This window comes from Phaeoacremonium minimum (assembly GCF_000392275.1).
Source record: "Phaeoacremonium minimum UCRPA7 unplaced genomic scaffold PA7_03_scaffold_496, whole genome shotgun sequence".
NCBI classification, from domain to species: domain Eukaryota; kingdom Fungi; phylum Ascomycota; class Sordariomycetes; order Togniniales; family Togniniaceae; genus Phaeoacremonium; species Phaeoacremonium minimum.
This window is the reverse complement of record NW_006921398.1, coordinates 661,811-682,783: the sequence shown is the minus strand read 5'-3', so window position 1 is coordinate 682,783 and position 20,973 is coordinate 661,811. Positions and strand designations below refer to the sequence as shown.

The 20,973-nt window shown below is 53.4% G+C and overlaps 4 protein-coding genes across 4 annotated transcripts; 1 reads left to right on the top strand and 3 right to left on the bottom strand.

Annotated features, from left to right (window-relative positions):
- Positions 1-2,199: 2,199 nt before the first annotated feature.
- On the bottom strand, positions 2,200-3,714 carry UCRPA7_6909 (hypothetical protein; the record flags this gene model as incomplete). The annotated part of the gene is made up of 2 exons (XM_007919444.1): positions 2,200-2,963; positions 3,198-3,714. The coding sequence occupies 2 exons, from the start codon at positions 3,712-3,714 to the stop codon at positions 2,200-2,202; spliced, it is 1,281 nt and encodes a 426-aa protein (XP_007917635.1).
- A 3,628-nt stretch (positions 3,715-7,342) lies between these two features.
- Positions 7,343-8,668, top strand: UCRPA7_6908 (hypothetical protein; the record flags this gene model as incomplete). The annotated part of the gene is made up of 1 exon (XM_007919443.1): positions 7,343-8,668. One exon carries the CDS (start codon positions 7,343-7,345, stop codon positions 8,666-8,668), a length of 1,326 nt encoding a protein of 441 aa, XP_007917634.1.
- Positions 8,669-9,371: 703 nt separating this feature from the next.
- UCRPA7_6907 (putative mediator of rna polymerase ii transcription subunit 19 protein) lies at positions 9,372-10,478 on the bottom strand (the record flags this gene model as incomplete). The annotated part of the gene is made up of 2 exons (XM_007919442.1): positions 9,372-10,156; positions 10,310-10,478. 2 exons carry the CDS (start codon positions 10,476-10,478, stop codon positions 9,372-9,374), a joined length of 954 nt encoding a protein of 317 aa, XP_007917633.1.
- A 6,423-nt stretch (positions 10,479-16,901) lies between these two features.
- Positions 16,902-18,172, bottom strand: UCRPA7_6906 (putative nuclear protein snf4 protein; the record flags this gene model as incomplete). The annotated part of the gene is made up of 3 exons (XM_007919441.1): positions 16,902-17,776; positions 17,848-17,971; positions 18,161-18,172. The coding sequence occupies 3 exons, from the start codon at positions 18,170-18,172 to the stop codon at positions 16,902-16,904; spliced, it is 1,011 nt and encodes a 336-aa protein (XP_007917632.1).
- Positions 18,173-20,973: the final 2,801 nt, after the last annotated feature.

Genomic DNA, 20,973 nt, shown 5'->3' with positions numbered 1-20,973 from the left:
AGCTCCAGCTAAGAGTAGCCCGAACCTGACTGAGACACTGACTAGACATTGACAGCCAGGCTGGTGGGCATTGACTTAAGGTTTTCAACGGCGTCCTGCATGGATCAGCAATGTCAGATCCAGAGGAAGACTGACTGACAGACACTCAGAAAGCTGCAGTCGGCGGAGGAATACACTACACCCGCATACATGCATGCCACCTAGACAAGACATTTGAGGCTCTCCGAGCCTCACGACAAGGCCTTCTCGCTCGGCATCCGGTGCTTCCCATCACCAAGTTACATGAAAGGGGCTGCCTCTCTGGCGTGCCATGACCGCCGTGCAATGCACCAAGTGGAGCGTCGCGCGGCCTGCCCACAAGGACCTATGGGGCCCGGAAAGCACTCCGTGTGAAGCGGTGATGCGGCGCCCCCAGAGCAAAGCCGCCAGGGGTCCTCCATCTCCACCGACGGCGCGGTCCAATGACGGACGGTGCCCCGTCCCAAAAGAGTGCCCTTTCGTCTGAACATTTGTTCTGAAATTCAGGAAACCAATGAATGACCTATCCATAGCCCAGAACGACAGCAAGATGATATCTCTATAGAGCCGAGTTATGGCAAACAGCACCACTGAATATCATGGTCCCTTCGCTGTAGACCTTCGACAAGAATTGCATCCGCTTAGTGCTTTGCGCAGCATCAGCCCGCTTTAGATTACATCTTGCCAAAAGTCTGGATCCCGCTGATATCTGCAGTCTGAGGTTTTGCTGTCGACACTCGTTTCATCCACCATGCAGATGAGAGGCAGCCGGAAACATCTCTGTCGCGATCCATGATCCACACACAAGGCTCTTTACCAACCCTCCCCCTCCGAAGCATCCGGAGAGCTAGATGGAGCAAGATAGAGCGTCCTTTCTCTCAATTCGAGAAAGCGACACAGATGAAAGAATTTGTCATTGTTCAACCACCCCCCATGTCCAAGCGCCAGTTTGGTGTTCAGGTGTGCTGGTTTCAGGTCTGTCTCAAGACCCACTACCCAAAGACGGCTTCCGTTTTCGCCTCATTATACCCACGCTGTGGACCCCAGCAAAACGTCCGAGGCGATCATCAACACTCGGCCAACAACCGCACGTGCAAAACGGTCAAGACCCATTCTTCAACAGGCGAGATCTCCAGACGCCTCCTCCCTCCCTCCTCCGTCTTTCGTTTTTGACATCTCGGGGAGGGAACATGCAAAGCGTCGCAGGGGTCTTCGTCCGCCAGCACTTGCCGTTAAGTCCGACTTATACCTGCTGGCAGGTAGGTATATCAGAGAATAAGTTGACACCGCGCGGCTCGCACGAGGTCTACAACGACGACAGGCCTGACCTCCCGTCCCCAGCGGCGGTGGCAACCACCCCCCCTCAGCCCGCTTCGCATGAGCATCCGTCTCGATGATCTGCGAGCCCACGAATCTTCCAGATGCGTTCCACGAACTCAAAACGCATGAGCGCTCTGCGGGCTGCGAAGGCAATCCCAACGACCCCTTTCCAATCTCCAGGTAAGACGGTGTGTGAAGATGCTCTCCCTTCCCTATGCAAAGGATGGCCATGCGTGACGCTCTCCCAAGGAAGGCGAGGCGAGGAGATGTGCCCCTCGGGCGTCGATCAGGCTCCAAGTCTCATGATCATTCACTGCACCGGATCATCAATGGCACCATGGGCGTCATACACGACAATCACCGTCACTCATCGTCAATGCTGGGCTCTCTGTTCTCTCTCTCTCTTGATTGGGATATATTTTCTTCTTTTCTGGCAAAGACTATGTACAAGAGAAGATGTTTTGAGTTGTATGAGCCGATGACATCGACTCACTATACAGTATAGCAGCACGCTACAGCTGGATATAAAAAAAAAAACAGGACAAAATGGGGTCTGTCGAGATCGTAACCAGGACCCCTTCGCAACTCTCTACCTCTCTCTCTCTCACGTCACCGCCCCGCGGGCGGAAGTACACAACTAAGTAGGAGTATCCAAAAACAGGAAGAGGGAATAGAAAACGCCTTCCCAAATGCTTCTTCTTCTTCTCTTCTCTCTTTCTTTCTCCAAGGCGTTCTCTGAACCGTAGACTAGGTGCCAGACATTATTGGTTGGGTCGAAGAGTAACACATGTACACGCAAATAAACACACAATAAAGTCGAGATGACGAGGGCGGGCATCGCGGCCCCGTCCGTAACATCTTTCACATATTCTCAGTGAACCTCGAGCCAGAGCCGCGAGATCCATCCTGTCTGACGAGCGACCGGCCCAGGGGGTCGTTGCCCGGCGAGGCGGGAAGGGGTGGCGTGAGCTGGTCGTAGAAGGGGCCCTGCTCCGTGACAGGCGTCCTCTGCGGTCCCTCGCGCATGACCTGGATGCCGCTCTCGGGCCGCATGGGCGAGCCGAGGGCAAAGCGCTGCGTGCCGGGCTGATTGAAGAAAGCCATCGAGTCGCGATAGGATGAGGTGTCACTCATGGCGCTCTCCCGTGGGTCATTATAGCCGTCGCCTCCGTACTGCAGAACGGAAGGCAGTTTCCTGCCAGAGACTCTGTGGAAGCCCTTCTCGCCAGCGTCTGAAGCTGAGGAGATTCGCTTGGAAGATCGCTTATATCCCGACAAGGCCGCCAGAGTGGACGGCACAGCAAAGGGCAGTGACCGTTCTGCTACACCCTCGGCAGCACCACCGTCGCCGCCAGACGATGGTCCAGCCGCGGGCAGGGCCCTGGAATTGGGGCTGGGTCCGTCTCCGAGAAGAATATGGCCCCCGTGACGCTTCTTCCACTTCAACACAAGCATTGCCAAGAGTACCAGAATCGCCAGGCCGGCCACTCCTCCAACAACCCCTCCTACCACCTGGCTGGTCTCGGGTCCGGAGTCACCATCAGAGCCGCCCGTGGCGGCAGCAGTGGCCGTCGGTGTCGAAGTACCAATGCCAAATCCATCTCCGCTCCCAGCGCCACCGGTGGCTGCGACAAAATCAGTTGAAGAAGATGAATACCATGTCGAGGTTGAGGTCAGCGAGGTTTTGGATTTCCTGGTTGAGTGCGAAGATGATGAAGTCAATGATGAGAATGTAGATGAAGTCCGTGTAGAATTGGCAAACAAAGAATGAGCGAGCGTGCTGTTGCTGAAAGAATGAGCTGTAGATACTGCAAGATGGTTAGTAATGCTGGTGACCCAAGTTTTGACTGAGAACATACTACTACTAGAGTTTGTAATGGTTCCCAACGAGGGGAATAGTGATGATGTTGTTGAAGGAGCGGATGTCAGGGCTGGGTCCTGACTGGATGTAGATACCGTCACTGACTCGGTCGGGGCAGCTGATGCACCGATGAGGCTCTCAACGCCTGACAAGACAGCTGATACGCCCGGAACAGACACGGTCGGCACGCTGATGTCGACAGAAGCGTCGACGGTCAAAGCCACAACGCCGTCCGGTGCATCGGTCTTGGGCGGGGTGAAGAGAGTCGAGACGTCGATGGAGTTCCCATCCCCATCGACGTACTGGACGACGGAGACGGTCGTAACGACCTCAACGACACGGCGCTCCAGCTCGGCGGGGGCTTCTTCTTCTTCTGCGGCGGCGGCGGCGTCCCGGTTATGAATATCTTCATGTGAACGAACGTGGTTTATTTTGTGGTCGTGCAGGTGTGCATGACGGTGGTAGTGTTTCTTCCGGGCCTGAAAGAGTGAAGACCCGAGACCGTGGTTAGTCATCGCGCTTGGCGGGACGGTTGTGTGCGTGTGCTCAAAGGAGTGTGGTTGTGTTTCGTTTTAGTGTATGTGGTTCTGTAGGCAGATGTCGATCAATACGGATTCCCGTATTTCCCATCAACGACGAGGATTCGTTGGGCTGGATTGGATAGGTCTGGCGGAGTGCAGGGCGCGGTGCAGGCGCAGCAGCGCAGCGTGATCCTTTTCCTTTCCGATGGTAACCAAAAGCGAGTGTCGTTGGATTGCTATCTAAGCATGCAATCCATTGTTGTTGAAAGTTTGTTCGTTATCGTCGGGTCATGACCTCCCAATCGTCACCTCATCGCCTTGCTGTTGCTGGTGTTGCTGCTCTCGGGGGGATCGGCCACCGGGGGGTCTCCTGAATGTCTGCTTGGACTGGTACGTACGGGTACCCGTTCTCGAAATCTTGTGTGTCTCCTACTCGCTACTTCACCCACTCTTCATCGTCGGATGTGATGAGGGCAACCACGCATCAAACGTGCCTCGCGATCACAAAGCAGGTGAGGAGGAGAAGGGGAAGGGGAAGGAAAGGAAGCAGAAGCAGAAGCAGAAACAGAGGAAAACAGGAGACATGCGCAAGACACCAGCCAGAATGGAGAGCAAACAAGCAGCGATAGTGCAGTCGAAATTAGATCAGGCCGCTGATGGACGGTGCAGGGCCAGTGAGTGCGTGGGCTGGACAAGGTGCAATGGGAGAGACAATCTCGGTAAGCATGCATTGGCCAATGGGGCGCGTGGACGGGCTCAGTTGGCTCCATAGTCAACGGTCTTATTGGACAGCCGTTTGAAGAAGCCCCGATCTTGGCAAACGACTCTTTGGCCCCGGAGCAGGGTTCTAGGGCCCATCGCCCAGCTCCACCTCACTAAAGACAGACATTACAGACATTATTAGACTAGTCTACCTACATGTAGGTAGTCTCGCAGATTCGTTGCAGTACAGAAAGCCACCAGATTGAGGCGTCCCTGTCCGGAAATAATCAGATATGGTATTAGGTAGACTCGGTTGACTCGGTAGACTCATCATGATGGCCGACGGAGAATGCTCTCAATGTCTTGCTTGTCTCATCTCATCGTGAAGGGGGCGAATATGGACTAGACTTTTCATCAGGGCTCTATGCAATTGGACGTTCCTACCAGCATGAGCCCGGTGGGTGCGGACGAGATGCCGTGATTGTCTTGCCAGATTAGAGTAGAGTACACGGCCGGGGGGGTTCGTCATCTCACGAAGCATGGACAAGCCTCAATCAAGCAATCTACCTATCTACGAATACCTTGCTCTTCACTTACCTACATGTACATAGGTAGATAGCTGGCTCCTCCTGCGCCGTTCCCCCTAATCTCGTTGCCGCCTCAGTCTTGATATCGATATCGTAGCTGTGCTCAACTAACGTAACGTGCATTTTACCGAACCTGTCCGTATCTACTATCTAGACGGCATACCGGCTTTGTACTCCTCTACCCTCTCGAATACGATATCTACAACCAGATGAGCCATATGAGCTATGCCCTGCAGCCCGCAGCCTGCAGCCTGCGACCGGAGCCCGGAGAAATGCATGCGTGTGCCCGTCGGCGAGCCGTGGTTGAGAATTATCGTCTTGCTCAGGACATGCACATACTGACTTACATACTTTGGCTAAGGCTGTCCATATCTCGTATTCAAGCAGCCCGCGCGCCGCTATGGGGATGGCGCGACTGGAATGGGCGTCTTATTTGAATGCCTCAAGACCGCACCCAATCAGGCCGTGGGAAGTTGGAACGCCATTCACCTGCACGTCTGGCCGGTCCTGAGTCCTCTGTCTTATGTATTCTCATTTCTCTAAAGACACCTTGTCTTCACTGCGCCCACCTAGACACTGTTTCCGGAAAAGGCTGATGAACCACAAAGGTTTCTGTTCTAGAGTAAATCCAGGCACACGCACCAAGCCCCGAGGCCCCCTCCACCCCGTCGATCTCCAACGAGCGGGAAAAGGCACTAAATAGCGCTGCATGTTAGCTGCCGCCGCTGTTTCACGGAAAATGCAGCCCACCGGCCCAGAACACACATAGTACGGTCTGCCCACATTTCACCACGTTAACCTTGTCTTATTTCAGGGTCTGGCGCTGCTCCACCACCTGTCTACATGTCTCTAAGCCAACTAACAAACGGCGTAACTGTCACAGTCGGCCAGTTTTGCACATGTCCCTAGTGACACTTCAGATTGTAAAATACCGAGTTCTACCGGTTGTCCTCTTGAGGAAGCCCGAAATCGAGTAAGGAGCCAGCATCCACGCTCTGAAAACCCCCCCAAATACTGTGCCAATAATGGTGATGGTGACGTTGATGTTGACAATGACTTCAGACAGGGCATTTTTATCCAATGTCTTTCCTAGATTTAGCCGTTGCCACTGTGCAAGCCCACCTAGAACAGGGTAGCAATGCAGGAACTGCTTGTCCGCCAGCCAATAGTCTGCTGGCCGCACTACCAAACAGGGCAAATCTGTTGAGGTGGCAGGTGGTTAGCGGCCGCAGCACTGCGAAGTCGCAAGCAATTAAGATCTGGTAGGCCTGGAGTATGCACCTACAGTAGCACGCTCGCCGTCCAGCCCAGTCTTGTTGGTCCACATCTCGTCAAGATAGCGACATGACGCGGCTGCGATAACTGCACCTCCAACTCAGAGTGCACGATATCTCTGACTATAATCCATTTCAACCTCACATCCCAGGGATCGTGGCTCGTATTCTCACACATCCCTCGAGAGACATCGTCACCGTCCTGCTCCTTCAGCGCGGCCCGTGCTGGAGGCTTACGTCATGTCGTCCCCCCCGCCCCCAGAGTACACCTCCCGGCCCTCCTCATTGCGCCCGCCACGCCCGTCTTATGAGGGTCCGAACCTGAGCCCGAGTCCGAGCCCGCCCCCGGGCGGGGCTGCCGGCGGATCGGGGGGGCTGGGCAAGGCCTACCCGCAGCACTGGCAGTCCCCCTGGCAGACGCACGATCCCCGGTCGTCGTCCGCCCAGTCTCTGGCCCCGTCCATAGGGGATGGTGGCTACAGGCGGACCCTGCTCATCGTCTACATCCATGGCTTCATGGGCAATGACACTTCCTTCCGGTCATTTCCTGCTCATGTACACAACTACCTCAGGCAGGCACTGTTTGAGACCCATGCCATCCACTCCAAGATCTATCCTAGGTACAAGACGTACAAGGCCATCGATGTCGCGCGAGACAACTTCAGCAAGTGGCTTGAGCCGCATGAGTCTGAGACTACGGATGTGGTCCTCGTGGGCCACTCCATGGGTGGCATACTGGCTGCCGATATTGTGTTGATAGTATGGGCCCCTCCACAATACGTCGATGTTCTTCTGCTAATGATATGCCCATAGCCGTCGCCGAATCCCGTCATGGGCCATCCCTATAAACACAGGATACTGGGCACCGTCTCTTTAGATTCCCCCTTTCTGGGCCTTCATCCAGGGATCATCGTGTCCGGCATCGCAAGTCTCTTTCGCAAGGACGAGGAGCAGACACAGCAGCCAGGATATCCCAACGCCATGGCCCTGGAGCCCAACACATCGGGGAGCTTGTCTCCTGACCCATCCTTATATAACGAGCTCAATTCGCTATCGGGCATGACCTCCCCCTCAACCCTAACAACCGTCTCCACCGCGACCTCGCCCCCGCCAAGAGACCCAACGCAGCCGGACCCCTTCTTCAACCCGCCCTTCTTCAACGACGTGCAGTTTCGAGACCGCGGGTGGTGGAAGAACATCGCGCATTTCACCAAGAAGCACCGCTCCGAGGGCATCTTCAGCTCGGCGGCCAACCACATCGTCTCGCACCTCGAGTTCGGCGGCTGCCTCGCCGACTACCCGGCGCTCAACAACCGCTACAGCAGGCTGCGCCGCCTCGAGGACATTGACGACTTCAACGCGGCCAACAGCGCCGCCCGGGGCGACGCGCAGGTCCGCTTCGTCAACTACTTCACCATCTCCACGGGCCGGCTGAAGAAGCCCGCCCCGCCGCCCCCGCTGCCGTCGAGCCCCTTCCTGAGGCCCGAGGACGCGGAGCCGCGGCGGTCCGTGGACGGGGCCAGCTCGCCGGGCTCCACGCCGCGCATCTCCGTCGAGGACCACAGCGACGACGGCAGGCCCGTGTCGATGCAGTTCATCGCGCCCGAGCCGCTCCCGGACGAGGGGGAGGACGAGAAGGAGTACACCGACGCCAAGGAGCACAGCACGCCCGAGGGAGACAGAGGAGCCACAAGCATAAACACCACCAACACCGCAGAATCCATCGACGCCGGCATCACCAGGGAGAACACCCTCCCCGCGATCCCCGACGCCCCGGAGCCCCCGCAGCCGCCGAACCTGGAGCAGTACACGGACAAGGAGGAGCGCAAGCAGGCCGAGAAGGAGGCGAAGCGCGTGCAGAAGGCGTACGAGCAGGCGGTCAAGAACCGCGACAAGGCCCTCAAGGAGCGGCAGAAGCTCGTCGAGAAGCGGCGCAAGCAGGCGCTCAAGGAGGCGCAGAAGCGCGAGAAGGAGGAGCAGAAGCGCGTCCAGAGGCAGGAGAAGGAGGAGCACGCCGCCCTGCAGAAGGAGATCAGCGAGCTCAACCTGGCTGCTGTGGCCAGCGGCAGCAAGGAGGCGGCTGCCATCTCGTCGGCGCCGGGGCCGAGCACGCCGGGGGCCCCGTCGCAGCAAGGGCAGCAAGACGAGAAGACAAAGAAGAAGAAGGAGCGCAAGTTCTGCATGCTGCCGATGAAGGGGCAGAACGGCACGAGGGACCCGACGTGGGTGCGCATCGACATGGAGGGCGTGGACGAGGTGGGCGCCCACTGCGGGCTGTTCTTCCCCGGCCCGCACTATGAGAAGCTGGTCGGCGACGTGGGCTCGCGGATCGTGAGCTGGGTGCAGGAGGACGCCTCAAAACGGGCAATCCTAGCTCTAGACTAAACACTTCTTACATTTAAGCTCACCAAGAGGAGATTTGCTTGGAAAATCATAACGTTGCATGATGAGCATATATGGGATAGCCAGCGTATGGAGCACGGAAGGCGTCAAGGTGTTGGTAAACCAGAGTACAGTAATGTCGGACAGGTATGGCTGCCAAAGCGGTAGTATCAAAGCATACAGGCAAACGTGTACAAGTGACACTCTTTTCATGATATGGCTTCGGTCAAGCATAGCTTCATCACCTAAGACAAATACAAGCATAAAATGAGGCGAATTGTTAAACAATATTCACTTTTATTGTCTATCTGGGCAGATCAAACATTGCCTGTAGCCCTAGTAGTGTAGTTTGTCCCGCTGCGCGACGAGGGCGCTCCTCTACGGGTGGTATTCCATCTGGCGAGCATCAACACACTCTGCCATTTGTAAAGCAGAAACCCCAACGCCTTGCTGAAAGTCGTCAAAAATGCAAAACGGCCTCTGTCGGCCGATCAATCCGATGGAATGACTAGTCCAATATCTCCTCGATGATCTTACCAAGCAACAGTCTTCTTTCGCAATGAGGTCGTATAATGTCGGCTGAGTGAGCTTCTCTTCTCACGTTCGAATTTCTCCATGCCTCAGCATCAACATCGGAGGAAACGTCTTGGAGTCAACGGACTGAGTTGATTTTGGAAGCAGTATACTGCAATGATCCTGTCCGAGATCACGCTCCTACCATACCAGGGCCGTAACTCGCCTGGCGTACAGCTCCGGGAAATGGCTGAGAGTTTGCTGGGTTCTGTAACGTGTCAGCATGAAATCCATGTGGTAGATTCGAAATCAGGGCGTTAAGCACCTTCTTTCTCCTCTTGACTCCTCCCTCGCCTTCGCCAGTGGAGTAGCCAGTCTCGACACCGCCGTCATCGTCCGGGAAGCCTTCGCCATAGCCCTCGAAGCTGTTGTCGCCGTAGCTTCGCTTCATGATGCTTCGGCGGGGACGTGCTGCCTCCTGGCCAGCAGCCCCTTGAGCCTTCAGACGCGGGTTGACAGCACCCATTGCGGAAGCCGCAGGTGTGCTTGGTGCAGTTGCCTTCGCAGATGAGGGTTGCTTATTCGCAGCTACCTTGTCTTGTGCCAGATCGCCCAACACTGAGCTGTCCCATCTTCTCTTGTCGATCGGTCCCTTAGCCATGGTCATTGCTCTGCCGAGACTTCCCCGCACCACATCTGAGAAGCCGTTCTCAATCTCCTTGCCCTTAACCATGTGGACATTCCACTCCAGTTCGGGTGCGTACAGCATCGCCAAGAAACCATCGGGATCTTTCTCGTCTTTCTTGACCGAGTCAAAATGGCCGTTGACACCCAGTTTCTTGATGTGCCCCTTGTACGTTTTTCTCATGGCGTTCTTCTCACCGTTTGGCAGAACACGAGCAACCTCTGCAGCGATTCCTGTCAGGTTGTACATCTCGAAGAGATCTTCCTCCAATCGAGGCCGTGCAGGCGGATGCGCTAGAAAAAAATCAATGTTAACCCAGTACAGTCAAAAGCGCGCGGCTCAGTAACAAGGCGGGGCTACACGATGCAGAAAATGAATCCAGTGATGTGGAGATGCAGATGCAGATGCAGATGAAGATGCTGTATGGTGTAAGAAGGGAGCCTTACGAGTTTTGCAAAGAAGGTATTTCTCGCCCACATCAAGATGTAGGTTCTCAATACCGAGTCTGCGATCCTCGTCGGTGTGAACTTTCTTCTGCTCTCTATCTCCGCCGATGTCATCTAGCGGGCGCTTGCGCTTCTGGGGTGAGTCTTCGTGAGGAGTGTCTGAGGGCATTGCGCTGCCGTTGACGCTGTGTGCCGGTGTCGGCAGGGAGGCAGACGTGAAGGAAGACATGGACGTGTTGACGCTGGAAAGCGGTTCCGTGGTGCTAGGTGATGATTGCGATGGGCTTTGCGGCGTATGAGGATGGAAGGACATGATGTCGGTCGTCGACGGGCGGCAGTGAGAAGCAGGTGATGTTGTCGTGAGACGCCCGGAACAGCCCCGACAAGAACCCCGACCGCGAGAATTCTCCTCTCAGAAAGATCTACCTGGTCCTAAAGATTGATTATGGGTCGATAATGGATGCGCGCGATTGAGATGTTGATCCAAGAGCTCGTCGGAGGTGGAGGAGGAGAGGGCGAGTTGCGCGAAGGCGCCGGCGGTGGTTTGGGAGGCTCCAAACACGACCATGCACTGCTCGACCCTGCGTCGGGTGACGATATTCGGGGAGTAAAAATGCGGCGACTCGATTGAGGGATAAGGAGCAGCGAGGCTCGTCGTGAACTCGCTCGCTGTCGGTGCGAGTCGAGATGATGATGGAGGTGGTGGTGGTTGTTGGTGGCGGTTGTGATGTGATGAGGTTTGGGTGTTGGGTGTGGGCTGAGGAGGTGAAGGAAATGATGATGAATAAGACGGGGGGAGTTTGGCCTGGAAACTGGGGGCGAGGACGAAGTGCGGTGCGCGCTCCTAGGCTGGCTGGGTGTGCGGGTGACTGAGTGACTGAGCGAGGTGGGCAGGCAGGAAGCCCCAGCCCAGGTACCTTGGTGAGGAAGGGCGGGCGGGCAATGGACGGCTACCTTTGCTCCACTACATTAACGTTAATAAAACGAGGTACCTCGGTGTAGCGTAGTGTAGCGCCAAAAAGATACCTAGGTACTTGACGACGGAGGGACAACAATAGGCAGAGTGCAGAGTGGGGCTTCTGACCTCGTCTGCCCGCCAATCGGAGCCCGATTTCGACGGCCTCAGGCTCCAAACTTCAGCTTCCTTGCCTCGGCGGCCTGCCCCCCGATGCCCAGATGCTAGAGGACGCTCGCTGCCCTTGCAAGCCACTGTGCCCTGGAATGCCTAATTGGGTAACACACCTTACCCACCTACAGGTGCCCTGGGCGTGCCTAGGAACTACCTAACTGCACCGTATTGCTAGATTCCCCAGGCCCTTTTTTCCCACATGTAGACCTTCGCGATCTCTTGGAGAGTTCCCACGACAGTCAATTATCTTGATCGACCCAATCATCGATATACGGGCCTGTGATACAGAGCACGCCAAGCATGGCCCGAATGTAAGACGGCCATGGCGGCCCATTTGCCGTGCGACCTGTCTCAGTTTCTATGTTCCTCCAAACATCCAAGGATCCCTGTAGCATATCATCTAGCACTAATCCCTTTCACATGCCGCCGCATCATACCACGCCCGGCTCCCTACACTAATAATAAAGGCGTCTCTCGGAAGGGATAAAGAGGTCAAAAGAAATCACTGCTCGCGCCCCTGATCGAGGATTGAAGAAACTAAAGAACTCAGTAATGTGCTGGCAATTGAACCAGTCAACAAATGACTGTGACGTGGGAGGCGCTTCGTTCCTTGTACTTGCTCTTACAACTCCCCTCAATCTTGGAAGCAAAGGTAGAACTGACATACAACGGCCCAGATGGGTCGTTCTCCTTGATCACAAGCTATGTAAAGTTTCTCGTACCAGCAGCACGGGAACTGATGTCGATGTCCACGGCAGCATCTCGGCCACGTGGCACACCACAAGGGCCTGCTCGGTCACCTAGACTCCTGGCTTCGACTAAAGTGACAACAAAAAGGTATTCTGACTTCACGAAATATTTTCAATTGCTGTGTGGGTTGCCCTTGTCGGGGTATATTACAATAATGCTAGTTGAGCTCTGGCTGAGAGCAAGAACCTTATGTCTTACATAGTCTGTCCATTCCTAGACGCCGAGGCTCAAGACACCCTTTTCCTATGGCCAAGGACCGTACAGATACCCCATGTCAGTAGTCGTGCCGGTGGCAAGCTGCAACAACTCATCCACCGCCATCAACAACGTCTGTGAGTTGTTAGGGGTCGTTTGTACCACTGTTCCACCGCTCCATTCTGACAACGTGGCTTGCTGCAAACAATCCATCCCTGAAGCCTCAACCGCAGTGCCTGATGTACAAGACATCCTGCTCGCTCCTGTACCGTCTCCATCACGAGAACATGCGGAAGACGAGCTCCTCTCAACTCGATGCGGAGACCCTCCAAGGTTGAGTCCTGCTCGGAAATGCACATCCTTATCTGCACTCGACCTTGATATCTCCTTGATCTTGGTCGCACGGCTCACAAATGCCTCAACTCGTCTCTCGGCGGTCTCTGCTCTTCTCTGCCACACATTGCTGTTTGTTTTGCTTCGTGTCAGTTCATCTTTCAGAGATGCAATGTCGTGATCTCGTGCGCCCATCGCAACTTTCAGTCCCTTACATTCTTGCTCCTTCGCGAGGAGCTTCTGCTTCAGATCCTTAAGACGATAAGTGGCAGGATCAAGAGTTTCTCGCGGGGCCGTCCGGAATTTTGTGCCTGTGACTTGTGACTCTCCTGATACGAGTCTAGGGATCCCATGCTCAGACAGTTGAGCAGTTGGATGCTCCACATGGTGGACTTGTAGCTGGTCTGAAGGCTTCGGCGGCTTGGCTTGAGGCTTTGTGAGACTTCCACCAGCCACAAGTGACGAGTTTTCGGGAGGAGTCTGTGCTACAGCTAGGGCATCTGTGTTATCGCCAACTAGAGATCGTAAGGGTCGCCGGGTTGGCGTCTCATGTTGCCCCTTTCCACCAAAGAGTCCTTGCTGAGGCCCTTGGGACACTTGTTTGGGTTTGTTCGGTGTCAAATGGCTCATATAAGATCTGTTCGAGGAATTCGATACCGCCGGTGATGGGTTAACGGTGTACGTGGATAGACCATTGAATATCTTGGAGCTTCTTCTAACACGAGCCTTGCCCGATGGCGTAGGAATGATGGACGAATCTTTCGCCGCATTATCAAACATCGCTGCCATCGCTTTGACAGCCCCGCCGATCGATTTTCTAGCATGTTTTCGGTCGGTAGTAATCGAGGACTGCAAACGCCAGGGAGTGACTGGAGGTGTCGAGATGGTCTTCGATCTTGCACGGCTCAAGGTTTGTCTCGGAAAACCAAGACCCTTCTGGATTTCGGCATTGCTCTTGTCAGGTGAGTATGATCGGAAGCTATTATGTGCGTCCAGGCCAGTGTTGCCTTCATTCATGTCGAAGTGGGTCTTCGAAAGGGGTTTTTTGGTCTCTGAAGAGTTTGCTCCACGAATATCCTCTTTGTAGGGCGTCACAAATGAACCTCTAAAAGCCGAGGCCAGGGCATCATGACCGTTATTACCTAGTTTAATAGGAGTTCGGCTTGCTTCCTCGAGGTTGAGATAGTCTCCCAGCCAGTCCATTGACTGCTCTTCAAAGCGCGGTGATTTTGTCATGGGGTGGCCTGTGTCAGACACCTTGTGTCTATCAACACGTCTTCGGTCGATGTTCTCAACTTGACCATTCAAGCTTGCTTGGGTACCAATCAAAGACTGTGGTGTAGACTGGACACTGCCTCTTCCTCCTGTACCTGGTTTGGTCGAAGGTCTCGGAGGCAAGTCCACTGAATCTTTCTCTGGAGACTGCGGAGACTCATTCCGCAATGTATTGGTAATCTTTGGACTTGGTGTTGAATCGAAAATGTTCGTAGCACCAACAGGATAACCAATTGTATGTCGGGAAATAGTTGAGGGGCTCTTGTGCGATGGCTCCTTAGCCATAGGAGACAGCAAAAACATGGAGTTTTTTGGAGCTGGAACTGGAGCTGGAGCTGATGCAAGAGAGTACGAGTTCGGCCGTATTCTCTTCATAGGAAGTCTGGAAGGAGTACCTCCAACGCCATTTAATGTGTTCCCTGGTACTGTGTATTAGTGCTTTCTGTCCTTGACCAAAGATTTCTATAAAAACTCACCATTTATACGCAAGGCTGGATTTGTGTATGAAGGCAGGTTATTTCGTACTGCCTGATTTGAAACCGCGCTGTATGTCTTTAATGGTTTTCTCCGCACAAAGGGATCCGAGTCGGAAGTTTTGAGTATATTGTCGGCCTTCTCCTGAGTAGACTTTGGTGCCCAACTGTCGCTTCGAAGAATGTTAAGGCTCTTCATGTTCTTGACAACCTCTAACCAATGTGTAATGAGCATCTCAGTAACATCATTTGCAACTCGAATTTTGTTGACAGTCAAAACACCAGGCGATGGCTCTGCTCCACCACTGCTCTTCTTCCTGTGTTTTCTCACTGCCGGAGGAGTGTTGAGCGACAGAACGAGCCCTGATGAGTGATCAGAGAGTTTCATGGTGTATGAATCAAGAAGGTCGCCCGCGAGAAGGGGCCCAAAGACAATGCCGAAGGCGTTATATCCCATCATCTCAGATGCCACCTGGCCATCTGCACAGGCTTCGGTCTGCGCTTGTTGACCCAAAAGGCACAGCATTCCGAACACAGCGCAAATGAGCTCTCGACGGAATTGAGACCTCACAGTGCCCACAGCAAGGGCAATCAAACGCGCTCGGAGCAGGTCTCTTCTGTTACGTTCGAAATCGGAACTTCCATGTAGCTGACTTTCGATGGCAACTAAAGCATCGAAGAGGGACAAAGATCCTAAGATGCCGCCAGGAAGGCCCGAGAGGAATTTCTTGAAAACTGAAGCAACATCATGCACTGATACTTTGATGTGAGAGGGGAGATTCGGGTTCCTCACAGTGCCCGTTACCTCGTCACCATGCCGTTCAGTACTGTAATAGTCATAGATCTCATTAACGATGCGGATTGAACCTGGTATACGGAAAATGCCAGGAGTGGTGATGGCTATGACTGTTCAGTATCAAATACAGAGCTGTTGAGGGAGCCAGGACATACCATGTTGAATAAGATAATGCGCACTTGCTCGCAGTGATGTGGGCAAAATCAGGGGACATGGAGCGTACTCGGATGGTAAGTATAGAAAACTCTTGCCGCACAACTGAATCAGCCCCTGAAGGTCTTCATTTTTCAAGCTGTTCCTGTTCGAGTGGACCATTTGCATTGCGACATCTCCAATGCTACGTTTCCGGCGAACAGTTGTGTCAGCTGTTGAAATAGGGGACTGTGCCGATGGTTGACGCTTGAACTTGCGAGAAAACCAGCTTGTTCGACGGGGAGATTCATCTTGCTGATTCACCTGCTGAACATTTAGTATAACACAGGCCTGACAATATGGGCACGCGGCCTACCATGCGCTTAGCATTATCCTCCGGAATCAGGAGACGTATTCCAAGCTATTGAAGGTCAGTATCTCTTCGTAGCTCTCATTCAAATATGCTACCTTCTGTGCAAGCCGGTTGTATTCGTCTACAAAAATGCTCCGGTCATCGATGCCATCCACGACATCGAGATTCTCGAGGCCTCCGCTAGCATATGACCATGTTCTGCTGTTTCCAACTCTGCTTTGGCCACAGAACACGGGATTGGGGCGCAGCTCGAAATCACTATTTGTGGAGAGCTGAGCTGTGATACTGGGAGAAGTAATTCGGGATGTCATCGTGTTGGCATGGGAGCAATCCGGTAAACAGTGGACTGAAACAACACAGCTGGCGATAACTACTAAGACAAGATTATGCGTAGTGTGTGAACGAGCTGATAATGTTCGTGCAATGAGGTAATCTAAGAATGGGATGGAAAACAAATACCCAACTGGTAAAGGGTGAGTACATGAGTGTAATGCTGCAGACTGTGAATGGAGGAAGATTCGACAAAGGATGATGAAAAGAAGCTCACAAAACAGATAGGGTGCTTGTGTGCCTGCTTCTATTACTTCTTGTGTGCCTAAGTCACTCTCAGTCGTACCTTCCACAACTTAAAGCACATGACTTTGCCTCAACATGAGAGCCACTCCTTCTTATTTCGTCCAATATCGTTCCTGCCATGTTCTGGCTCCATACTGCTGATAAAAGGCATCTGTCCTTGTCTCGATGACGAAGGGATGGCCATCTCTGTTCCAACAACGGATATGGCATGAAACAAGTCCCATCTGCAGGTTCTGCAAGGTAGATGGTCGGTAGCACAAAGCAACTGTAACTAGGGGAGAACCAGTTCAGATATACTCGATTTTGTATTTGAAATCCCACAGCTGTCTTACTCATTGCCTGTTCAGAGATCTTCTGTTTAATCTTCCTTGACCTCTAGTACATATACCGTTGCAGCCAAAAGACACCAAGAAGCAGATCTATAAGGGGAGAGGCAAAAATATGCAATTCCCTGGTATTCCATCCTCCGTTTCCACTACCTTACCTAGACGCCTTGCAATGCGGGTCATGACAAACATAAAAATTTAGGAGCAAGCCATATTCAGCCATGTCCACGTACTTCATCTTGGTGCTGGTAGGCTGTCTTCTTCTTCTCCATGCAGCAGAACGTACTTTAGGATATCCGACAGAGAGATGATGCCCCTGAGCTTGCTCTCGTCATCCACCACGATAAGCCGATGCACTCGAGACCTGCGGATTGTGTCAAAGATCGAATCCAAGCGGTCGTCTTCGCTGCAAGTGTAGATCCCGGGGAAGTCTTCTGCTCTCTTGGACAGGGCATCGCCGACGCTCGAGCTCAACTCCTCATACACTCCGCCTTTAATGCAGGGGATGACGTCGACGGCCTCGAAGACGTTCAGGACACGATATTTCTTGTCGACAATGGGCACCGCCGAGATGTTGTGTTTGACCATCAAATGGATAACGTCAAGAACAGATGCACCCATATTTGCCGTCGCGAGATTCGTATATGTGCCAAGGCCGATCTCCCTCACTGTCTTCTTGAGCAGCACCGTGTGCTTCTCGTTATTGACCGCTATGAACTTGAGGATTCGATACTGAGTAATGACGCTGACCACCATCTCCCTTCCTGTCTCGTCATCGACATCCACGAGCGGGATTCGGCGTGCTCTGGTCTTTAGCATCGAGCGGCATGCATCGTAGAGGGGCTTCATAGGGTGGCAGGAAATTGTCTCCAGCGGAACAACGCCAATTGCTTTCTCGATATCTGCCATAGTTTTGTCAGCTGGGGTGAGAGGATGGGATGTCCGGCCGCATTCTATACCTCTCAAGCTACTCAGGCGGAACTGATCCACCTCATTGAGATCGTCAGGAAATTGGCAGTAATATTGGATCACATTAATGTAGTCGGTACTGGTCAAAAGACCTGCGAAGGCTGAATTCCGGGAGTCCCAGAGTGGTGCCGAGACAATTCCTGTAGGCATTTGGTCAGAATGGTAATGTTCTCGGCCCAGCGCAGCCGAGGGGTTCGTTGGGCAGCCGCACCATTTTGAATGAAGATGTTCAGGCTCTTCTTGATGAGGAGGTCGTTGTCGAGGACGATCAATCGGAAAGAGAGAGGCAGCACGTCGTAGCTGGTTCGGACCTTCAAAAACTCGCGGATAGCCCTCTGCACGCGCAGTCAGTGTTGGGTTCTGCCTCGCAACCTCAATGCCCCGGGAAGCCCGTCACGATAGGATCGTACCCCGCACCCTGGAGCGCGCAGGCACGGCGAGTCGCAGGGACTGAGGGGCCCTTGAGGACGGGGGATGGATGATGAATGGGCAGCATTTGTCTCGGCTGGCTCGGTCTGACTTACTAGGCCCTGCATCTGTTCCCTATCCAGGGGAGTCATCGGCGGCGGCTTCTCTGATACTGTGCGACTACTACTCGTGGTTCCTTTGGGACGAAGGTAGGAGGAGGGAGCCACAAAGGGCAGAAGTGGTGGCGGCGCTCGGCCCTGGTTAGGGCCATCATCGTTCATTTTTAACAGCTTCTGTGTGACGGGCGGAGGGGAGGCTTTCGCGGGCAAAGAGGCGGCGGGAGAAGGTGAATTGAAGAATTCTGGCGATAATCCGCAAAAAGAGCGACTCTACCTCATCCCAACAGCTAGTGTTCTAAATCTGTGCAACGCAGGGGTTCTGAGAAGACCAAAAGAAAGTCGATCATCTATCTGCAGTTCTCCAGTTTCGCTGCTGATAAGAGGCGGCCAGGGTTTCCGCACAGGTAGAACACCGTTCTTCGGCCCCTAATAAGGCCCTGATCGGCATCTCGCCGTTTGGGCGTGTTACCGGTCTAGGAGGGACATCGCCCTCGCATAAAAAATAGGCCTGAGCGCAATGTATCTTCCAAACCCTTGCATTTCGGCCTTTCCGCTTGTAGTATAGCCAAATTGAGTGTAAAATATAACCCTTTTTCTTGTATTTTTATTGTAATCTACTATGAGTAGTTAAGTAATTATAATATTAAACTAGATATATCATTTATTTGATCAGATTTAGCTCAGATTACTTTATGAAAGCTGCCTCCCCATCAAATAGGCGCGCCTTGACAGTGAGGCGTTCAGACCACACGGGGCCGGAAGAAATTGGCTTTCTTCCACCTCTCCTGGCCCCCTTCATTCTAGTGGAACCTTAGGAACACATTGAACACTTTCACCAGCAGTCAAACAAGGTCTTCAGGTACCAACTTGCCAGGTCCTTGTAAATGCACACAGCAGACTGTTTCCCAGCCTAAGAAGGGGAAACCCAGCTTCGTCACTTTGTTGTCGTCGTCGTTGCTGTCGCCATCATCACAAATGCCAGTCCTGTCCCACAATCCAGCGCCCGATTTTGATTTTTTTTACAAGAGCGTGCTTCTGGAATCCAACGTTTAGACTCTTTTTGTTTCCTGAGTAAGGGGAGAGAGAAGTCCGCCATTATGATGAATCTCTGCCGTTTCAAAGCTCCTTTCAAAGACCGCAGGCCCGCCCGCCGCCATGGCCATTTCGCGTTGCTCTACGTTGTGACTTCAAACGCTATCTATTTTCAAGCAATCTACCTCCAGAGCTAGGTATATCGACCTGAACGCTGCAACTCGTGGCTTCGGTTTTGAGGGATCTTATGTGAGGTGTGCAAACCATCCTCCAAACAACCTTGAACGGCGACAATCACCACCACCTAGATCAGCCAGCATCAGCATCAACATCATCCTCAAGGTCACAACGAACATCAACCGACACTACATCTGTACGATGGCAACAAAGCAATCCCGCTTGACCATCTCTACTGATTAATAGCAGTCTTAACTTTACCGACACTAGGAATCCGCATAGCACGTCTGGCTGGTGTCAAAACCCGACCTGCCTTATTTATTTCGAGCAAGACATGAAATATTGGATTCCATCAACTATGGCTGCTGCAGGCGCTGGACCCTGCGGTCTGCCGTTTCCGTATCAGCCACTACGACAGATAGGCGCTGTTGGCGAGGCTATGATGTGGCCGTGGACACCTATAAGAAGCCTATTGCAGCCTGGGAACTATGACCTCTTGAATCTCTGAAATTGATCGAGTGACATGCCATGTTTCTCTTGAAGATTTATATGAGAACGACTAGAAGAAAAAGTTGTTCCATAGTAAGCATACACAGCAGAGGAGGATCACATGCAAGACTCTGCGATAGCTCCTCCCTGCCTTAGGTAGATCACACTCTCTTGCACATGTCTCACTGCCAAGGGGGGGAGGGCTGTCGTAACCCGCGCGTGTGGTCATCTGATAGATCGAGACATACATACCCTCTACGAAGCCTTTGGAAGTCGCGGCAACCTCCATCTCATATGGTCAACTCTAGTAGGCACCCGTTCTTGCAGGAGACGAGCCTTGGGCGTCCCTTGGTCGCGGTACGGGGACCAAGTAAGAACAAGGGAGGGTCTGCTGAGTTTCCTTCTTGTTGTGTCGTACGCCTGCCTATTTCAACTTGAGTATAGTTGACCGTGTGTGCACGAGGAAAAGCCGAAAACCCGCGCCTCCCGTCGAGATGTCGATTGTGAGACCGTTGATCAGCTTTGCATCTCATCGGGTTCAGGTTGTTTTCCCGATTACTTATCAGTCTGGCCCATGGTTCCTCAGAGGAAGCGACGAGAGCGCAGCCTTCAGCCAAACAGCTCATCAAAGTCCACAACAGCTGGCAGCCGCAAGTTCCCAAGCTTGAGACTAGCGCATCTCTGGGCCTATTTCAGGCCGCCTGCACATTTCCGTACCTGACCAACAAACCTCACTTCAACTTGGGTAACTTAGGAGTTACATTGCTGCTTACTACCGCTGTACCTAAGTTAAGGCATCTCTCCGCCAGGGCAAGCCACACTAGTGACCTTATTTTTGGCCCGTGCCCAGCAAGCTTACCACCCGTTGCTGCGTTCTGTTGCAGTCCCAGGCTGCTGACTCTCCCGAGTCCCGCAGGTTGTGGCGCTAGGGAGGGAGGAATCCGTGGCGGGCCACCTGCAAAAGCGTGTGCATGCGCTGCCCCTTCCTCCAGATCCCGACAGCCTGACCCACCTCCCACCAAGCAACAGGGCGGGCAGTAGCGTAGCGTGCGTAGGGCAGCAGGACCTTGGTCGAGCTTGCCTAGTTGCTTGGTGCGTGCGTGCTTGCTTGC